This window comes from Melozone crissalis, unplaced genomic scaffold (assembly GCF_028551555.1).
Source record: "Melozone crissalis strain CALT ecotype California unplaced genomic scaffold, PUWL_Pcris_2 ptg000194l_1, whole genome shotgun sequence".
NCBI classification, from domain to species: Eukaryota; Metazoa; Chordata; class Aves; order Passeriformes; family Passerellidae; genus Melozone; species Melozone crissalis.
In genome coordinates this window covers 1,398-9,511 of record NW_026535959.1, presented here as the reverse complement: position 1 = coordinate 9,511, position 8,114 = coordinate 1,398, and the positions used below count along the sequence as shown (strand labels likewise).

Below are 8,114 nucleotides of genomic sequence, written 5' to 3'. Positions count from 1 at the left end.
CAACCCCCTCAATGTGGCCTTAAAATCGCGATATCGCAACACAACTTCCGGGTGTGGCCTTAAAATCGCGATATCGCGACACAACCCCCCCAATGTTGCCTCAAATCGCGATATCGTGACACAACTTCCGGCTGTGGCCTTAAAATGGCGACACAAGCTCTGGAACGTGGCCAGAAAATGCCAAAAATCGCCCGGAGGCCCCAAAATCGCCTTTATTGATCAACAAACGGGGCCGGGCCGGAAATGGGGGAAATGGGGGAGGGGAACTGGGATATACTGGGATGGACTGGGAGCGCTGCGCTGGCTGCACTGGTCCGGACTGGTCTGTACTGGGTTGTACTGGTTTATACTGGGTTGCACTGGGTTGTACTGGGTTATACTGGTTTATACTGGTGGGGCCCTATTGGTAGTAGAGCTCCAGGTTCATCCCGTCGTGGATCTCATCTGGAGGCGCCGTCAAGGGAAACGAATTCGGGGTTTTTGGGGGGTTTGGGGTCGGGGTTTTGGGGTTCTGGGGGGTTTGGGGTTGGAGGATTTGGGGTTGAGGGGTTTTTGGGGTTCTGGGGGGGTCGGGGGTGTTTGGGGTTGGGGTTTTGGGGTTGAGGGGTTTTGGGGTTGAGGGGTTTTGGGGAGGAGCTCTGCGGTTTTTGGGGTTCTGGGGGTTTTTGGGGTTGGAGGATTTGGGGTTTTTGGGGTTCTGGGGTTGAAGGATTTTGGGGGAAGTTTCTGGGGGATTTTTGGGGTTCTGAAGTTTTTAGGGTTCTGGAGGGTTTGGGGTGCTGGAGGTGTTTGGGGTTGAAGGATTTTGGGGAGAGGGTTTGGGGGTTTTTTGGGGTTTAAGAATTTTGGGGAAGGGTTCTGGGGGGTTCTGGGGTTTTTGGGGTCGGGTTTTAGGGGTTCTGGAAGGTTTGGGGTGTTTGGGGTTGAAGGATTTTGGGGAGGAGCTCTGGAGTTTTTGGGGTGTTTGGGGTTGAAGGATTTTAAGGGGAGTTTCTGGGGGATTTTGGGGGTTCCGAGGTTTCTGGGGGGTTTTTGGGGTCGGGTTTTAGGGGTTCTGGGGTGTTTTGGTGTGTTTGGGGTTGGAGGATTTGGGGATTTTTGGGGTGTTTGGGGTTGGGGTTTAGGGGGTTCTGAGGTTTTTTGGGGATTTTTGGGGTTGAGTTTTAGGGGTTCTGGGGTGTTTGGAGTTGGAGGATTTTGGGGAGAGGGTTTGGGGTTTTTGGGGTTTAAGAATTTTGGGGAAGGGTTCTGGGGAATTTGCAGGTGTTTGGGGTTGGGTTTTTGGGGTTCTGGGGGGTTTGGGGTCGGAGGATTTGGGGGTTTTTGGAGTGCTTTGGGTCAAGTTTTTGGGGTTGAAGGGTTTTGGGGAGAGTTTCTGGGGGGTTTTGGGGTTCTGGGAGATTTTGGGGTCAGGTTTTTTGGGGTTCTGGGGGTGATTGGGGTTGGAGGGTTTGGGAATTTTTTGGGGTTTAAGAATTTTGGGGAAGGGTTCTGGGGGATTTTGGGGTCAGGTGTTTTTGGGTTCTGGGGTTGGGTTTTTGGGGTTCTGTGGGGTCACTCGGGCCAAGATGGGGGTCAGGTTTTTGGGGTTCTGGGGTCGGGTTTTTGGGTTCTGGGGTCGGGTTTTGGGGTTCTGGGGGGTTTTTGGGGCTGGGTTTTTTGGGGTCGGGTTTGGGGGGGGTTTTGGAGGCTTTTAGGGTCAGGTTTTTGGGGTTCTGTGGGGTTTTGGGGGTCAGGTTTTTGGGGTTCTGTGGGGTTTTGGGGGTCAGGGTTTTGGGGTTCTGGGGGGTTTTTGGCATTCTGGGGTGTTTGGGGTCAGGTTTTAGGGGTTCTGTGGGGTTTCAGGGTCAGGTTTTTGGGGTTCTGGGGGGTTTTTGGGGTTGGGTTTTTTGGGGTCAGGTTTGGGGGGGGTTTGGGGGCTTTTAGGGTCAGGTTTTTGGGGTTCTCTGGGGTTTTTGGGAGTGTTTGGGGTCAGGTTTTTGGGGGTTTTTAGGGTCAGGTTTTTGGGGTTCTGTGGGGATTTTAGGAGTGTTTGGGGTCAGGTTTTTGGGGGTTTTTAGGGTCAGGTTTTTGGGGTTCTGTGGAGTGTTTGGGGTCAGGATTTTGGGGGGTTTTGGGGTCAGGATTTTGGGGTTCTGGGCGGTTTTCAGGCTCAGGTTTGGGTGGATACAGTCCCCAAGCGTGACGTGGTCTTTGAAGATCGTGTACCTGGGGGGCAGAGAGGGGGGGGTCACCCGCAGAGCAGGCAGCACCCCCCCCATGGCCCCCCAAAACCCCGGGGCTCCATCCTGAGCCCCCCAAACCCCCTGTGCCCCCCAGAGCACCCCAAAACCCCCAAGGTGGCCCCCAGACCATTTATGGAGGACAATCCTGAACCCCAAACCCCCCATGGCCCCCAGTGCCCCCCAGACCATTTTTCGACCACAGTCTTGTCCCCAAACCCCTCCTCAGCAACCCCAGGTGCCCCCTGTGCCCACCAGGTACCCCCCAATGCCCCCCAGGTGCCCCCAGACCATTTTTTGAGGACAATCTTGTTCCACTGGGTGCCCCCCATGCCCCCCAGACCATTTTTTGAGCACGATCTTGTCCCCAAACCCCTTCCCAGCCCCCCCAATGCCCCCCCAGGTGCCCCCCAGACCATTTTTTGAGCACGATCTTGTCCCAGCGGGTGCCGGTCTGTGCCGCTATCAGCTTCTTCAGGTCCCGGATCGAGTCCTCGGGGCTGCCCCGGCGTCAAGGAAAAGGGGACACGGGGACCCCAAAACCGCCCCAAAACGGCCCCCAAAAACACCCCAAAACCGCCTGAAAACCATCCCAAAACTGCCCCAAAACCGCCCCAAAAACACCCCAAAACTGCCCCCAAACAACCCTAAAACCACCCCAAAATGGCCCCCAAAACTGTCCTAAAACAACCCCAAAACAACCCCAAAATTGCCCTCAAAACAAACCCCAAAACTGCCCCAAAACAACCCCAAAAGCACCCCAAAATGGCCCCCAAACAACCCCAAAACAACCCCAAAAACACCCCAAAACGGCCCCAAAACCGCCTGAAAACCATCCCAAAATTGCCCCAAAACCACCCCAAAAACACCCCAAAACTGCCCCCAAACAACCCTAAAACCACCCCAAAATGGCCCCCAAAACTGCCCTAAAACAACCTCAAAATTGCCCTCAAAACTGCCCCAAAACAACTCCAAAATCCTCCAAAATGCCCCCAAAACCTGCCCCAAAATCTTCCAGATCAACCCCACCGAAACTGCCCTAAAACCTTCCCAAAACTGCCCCAAAACAACCCCAAAACCACCCCAAAATCCCCCAAAACCAGCCCAAACACACCCTGAAAACACACCCAGAACACCCCAAACCTGTCCCAAAACACCCCCCAAAACCACCCCAAAATCTTTCCCAAAACAACCCCAAAACATCCCGAAACACCCCCGAAAACTGACTCCAAAATCCTCCAAAACTGCCCCCAAAACCACCCGAAATCTTCCAAATCCACCCCACCAAAACTGCCCCAAAACTGCCCCAAAACTGCCCCAAAATTGCCCCCAAACAAGCCCAAAATCCTCTAAAACTGCCCCAAAACTGCCCCAAAACAAGCCCAAAACTGCCCCAAAACTGCCCCAAAATTGCCCCCAAAACTGCCCCAAAAAAGAAAACCCCAAATCCACCCCAAAAGAAAACCCCAAAACCATCCCCAAACACCGCAAAACAACCCAAAAAAAATGTGCAAAACCATCCCCAAAAACCATCCCCAAAAATAAAACCCAAAACATCCCCCAAAACCCCAAATCCCCCCAGAACACCCCAAAATCCCCCAAATCCAGTGGGATATTTGCATTTCACCCGAACCTTCTTGCCCAGGCGGTCGTTGCACACGACCTCGATCATGGCTGGGAACAAAAAATGGGGAAAAATGGGGAAAAATGGGAAAAAATAGGAAAAAAGGGGGGGAAAATGAGGAAAAAATGGGGAAAAAATGGGAAAAAATAGGAAAAAAGGGGGGAAATGTGGGGGAAAATGGGGGAAAATTGGGGGAAAAGGGAGAAAGGGGGGAATAAGGGAATGGGAGAAATGGGGATGGGAAATGGGAAAAAGGGAAATGAGAATGGGAATATGGGAAATGGGAATTGGGGGGGAAAGGGGAAAAAGGGGGAAAAGGGGGGAAAGGGGGGAAAAGGAAAAAAGGGGAAAAAAGGGGAAAAGGGAAAGAAAAGGGGGGAAATGGGGGAAAAGGGGAAAAAGGGGAAAGGAAAAAAGGAAAAAAAGGGGAAAAAGGGAATGGGAATGGAGAAAGGGAAATGGGGGAAAAGGGGGAAAAAGGGGGGAAAAGGGAAATGGGAATATGGGAAAAAAGGGGGAAAATTGAGGGAAAGGAGGGAAATGGGAATGGGGAAATGGGGAAAAATGGGAAAAATGGGAAAAACAAGAAATGGGGATGGGAAATGGGAAGAAAGGGGGAAAAGGGGGATACAAGTGGGATAAAAGTGGGAGAAGGGGGGAAAAAGGGAAAATGAGAATATGGGGGAAAAGGGGGAAAAGGGAAAAAAAGGGGGAAATGGGAAAAATGAAGAAAAAGGGGGAAAGGGAGAAATGGGAAAAAAGGGGGAAAAGGGAAAAGGGGGAAATTGGGGAAAAGGGAGAAAAGGAAAAAAAAAGGGGGAAAAGGGAGAAAAAGGGAATGAGGGAAAAAGGGAGAAAAGGGGAAAAGGGGGAAAATGGGAAAAAGGCGAAAAGTGGAGAAAAGGGGAAAAAAGGGGAAATGAGAATTTGGAGATAAAGGGGGAAAAGGGGGGAATAAGGGAATGGGGGAAATGGGGATGGGAAATGGGGAAAAAAAGGGGAAAAATGGGAAAAAGGGAAATGAGAATGGGAATATGGGAAATGGGAATTGGGGGGAAATGGGAATGGGAAATGGAAATGGGGGAAAATGAGAAAAAAGGGGGGAAAGGGGAAAAGGGGAATGAGAAATGGGGGGAAAAGGGAAAATGGGGAAAAGGGGGGAAAAGGGGGGAAGAAAAGGGAAAAAAGGGGAATGAAAGGGTAAAAATGGGGAAAAGGGGGAAATGGGGAAAAAGGGAATGGGGAAATGGGGATGAAGGAAAAGGGGGAAATGGGGAAATGAGAATATGGGGAAAAGGGAACAAAGGGGAAATGGGGAAAATGAGGATAAAGGGGAAAAAGGGAATGGGAAATGGGGAGAAAAGGAGGAAATGGGAATGAGGGAAAAAAGGGAAATGGGGATGTGGGAAAAAGGGGGGAAATTGAGGGAAATGAGGGAAAAAGGAAATGAGGGAAAAGGGTGGGAAAGGGAAATGGGAATGGGGAAATGGGGGAAAAGGGGAAAACCAGGAAATGGGGGAAAAGGGAATGTGAGAATGGAAATGGGAAAAAAGGGAGAAAAGAGGGGAAATGGGAATGGGAAATGGGGGAAAAAGGGGAAATGGGAGTGGGAAATGGAAATGGGGGAAAGGAGAAAAAAAGAGGGAAAAGGGGGAAAAGGAGGAAATGGGAATGTGGGAAATAGAAACAGGAGGAATGGGGGAAAAGGGGGAAAAGGGGAAAAAAGGGGAAATGAGAATATGGGGGAAAGAGGGGAAAAGGGGAAATGGGAATTGGGGAAGAGGAGGGAAAGGAAATGAGGAAAAAAGGGAAAAGGGAAATGGGAATGGGGAAAAGGGAAATGGGAATATGGGGATGAAGTAAAGGGGGGGAAATGGGGAAATGGGGAAAATGAGAAAAGGGGAATGGGAAAGGGAGAAAAAAGGGAGAAAAGGGAAAATGGGAATGAGGGAAAAAGGGAATGGGGATGTGGGAAAAAGGGGGGAAAATTGAGGGAAATGAGGGAAAAGGGGGAGAAAGGGAAATGGGAATGGGGAAATGGGGGAAAAGGGGAAAACCAGGAAATGGGGGAAAAGGGAATGTGGGATTGGAAATGGGAAAAAGGGAGAAAAGAGGGGAAATGGGAATGGGAAATGGGGGAAAAAGGGGGAAAAAGGGGAAATGGGAATGGGAAATGGGGGAAAAAGGGGAAAATGAGAATATGGGGGAAAAGGGGGAAAAGGGAAAAAAAGGGGAAATGAGAATATGGGGAAGAGTTAGAAAAGGAAAAAAAAGGGGGAAAAAGGGAATGGGAAATGGGAATGAGGGAGAAAAGGGGGAAAAAGGCAAAAAGTGGAGAAAAGGGGGAAAAAAGGGGAAATGAGAATTTGGAGATAAAGGGGGGGAGGGGGGAAGAGGGGAAAAAGAGGGGAAAAAGGGAGAAAATGGGGAAAAATTGGGAAAAATGGGGGAAATTGGGGAAAAAGGGGGAAATGAAAATATGGGGGGAAAAGGGGGGAAGGGAAAAAAAGGGGGAAAAAGGGGAAAAAAGGGGAAAAAAGGGGGAAAGGGAAAAAGGGGGGGAAAGGGGAAAGGGAATGGGAAATGGGGAAAAAAGGGGAGGAAAGGGGGAAAGGGGAATGAGGGGAAAATGGGGGGAAAATTGGGAAAAAGGGGAAATGAGAATCATGGGGGAAAAGGGGAAAAGGGAAATGGGAAAATGGGAAAAAAAGAAGAAAAAGAGGGAAAAGGAAAAAAAAAGGGGGATAAAAGGGGAAAAAGAGGGAAAAAGGAAATGGGAATACGGGGATGAAGGAAAAGGGGGGAAATGGGGAAATGGGGAAAATGAGGATAAGGGGAAAAATGAGAAAAGGGGAATGGGAAAGGGAGAAAAAAGGGAGAAAAAAGGGAGAAAAAAGGGAGGAAAAAGGGAGGAAAAAATGGGGAAAAAAGAGAGAAAAAAGGGGGAAAAAGGGAGAAAAAAGGGGGAAAAAAGGGAGAAAAGGAGGAAATGGGAATGTGGGGAAAAGGGAGAAAATTGAGGGAAAGGAGGAAAATGGGAATGGGGAAAAAGGGAAAGAAAAGGGAAAAAAGGGGGAAAAAAGGGGAATGAGAAATGGGGGGAAAAGGGAATGGGAAATGGAAAAGGAGAAAAAAGAGGAAAAAGGGAGAAAGGGGGGGAAATGGAAAAGGAGAAAAGGAGAAAAAAGGGGAAAGAGAAAAAGGGAAAAGAGAAAAAGGAAAAAACAGAAGGAAAAGGGAAAGAAATGGAGAAGGGGAAAGAAAGGGGAAGGAAGAAAAGGAAAATGAGAAAAGAGAGAAAAGAGGGAAAAAGGAAAAGGGGAAAAAGACGAAAAAAGAGGAAAAAGGAGAAGGAGAAAAAGGAAAAGGGAAAAAAGAGGGAAAAGGGAAAAACCGGGAGCAAGGGGGAGAGAAAGGGGAAGGAAAATGAGAAAGGAAAAAAAGGGAAAAATGGAAACCGAAAGAAAAAGGGAGGAGAAAAAAAAGGGGAAAAAAGGGAAAAGGAAACAAAAAAGAGGAAATAAGAAAAAGAGAAAATGGAGAAAAAAGAGGAAACAAGGAAAAACGGGAGGAAAAGAGGAGGAAAAAAGGGACGGGAAGAGAAGAAAAGGGGGAAAGGGGAAAAGGGAGCGGGGTCGGTAACGGAGGCAGCGGAACGGGAAAAGCTCCGGGACCGCCGGGGCCGCCTCAGAACCGGCCCCGCTCCCTCCCGACCCCTTCGGGACCCCAAAATCCCCCTCGGGACCCCCAAAATCGCCCCCGGGACCCCAAAATCGCCCCCGGGACCCCAAAATCCCCTCCGGTACCTCCCGGGGCCTCCTCGCTCCGCCACAGCCGAACCGGAACCGGGGCTGACGTCACAGAGACGCGCCGGAAGCTGCGTCATTGTCCGCGCCCAAGATGGCGGCCGGGCCTGAGGGGAAGGGCTGGGGAATTTATTAAAGTTTATAAATTGAGAATGTTTGTAAATGTATTAAAGTGTTTATAAGTTGAGAATGTTTTTAGATTTATTAAAGTTTTCTCCCCCAAGTTGGTTTTTTTTTTTCTTTTTCGGTTTGAGCAAAAGCGGCTTCAGAGCCTCATCCCGACCGCTCAGGGGGGAATTTCCACCTGAAATCTGCCCTAAATCCGCTCCAAATCCCCCAAAACATCCCCAAAATCCCACAAATCCCCCCGAACACCCCCAAAACGGCCCTAGATCTCCCCAAACCCCCCCCAAATCTTCCTAAATCCCCCCAAAATCCCCTAAATCCCCCCAAAATCCCCAA

The 8,114-nt window shown here is 49.9% G+C and overlaps 1 protein-coding gene across 1 annotated transcript; it reads right to left on the bottom strand.

Annotated features, from left to right (window-relative positions):
- Window positions 1-184: 184 nt before the first annotated feature.
- UBL5 (ubiquitin like 5) lies at window positions 185-7,741 on the bottom strand. The gene is made up of 5 exons (XM_054293832.1): window positions 7,653-7,741; window positions 3,839-3,896; window positions 2,639-2,722; window positions 2,171-2,208; window positions 185-444 (listed from the first exon to the last, which is right to left on the bottom strand). The coding sequence occupies exons 2-5, from the start codon at window positions 3,892-3,894 to the stop codon at window positions 401-403; spliced, it is 222 nt and encodes a 73-aa protein (XP_054149807.1). The 5' UTR covers window positions 3,895-3,896; window positions 7,653-7,741; the 3' UTR covers window positions 185-400.
- Between the last annotated feature and the right edge of the window lie 373 nt (window positions 7,742-8,114).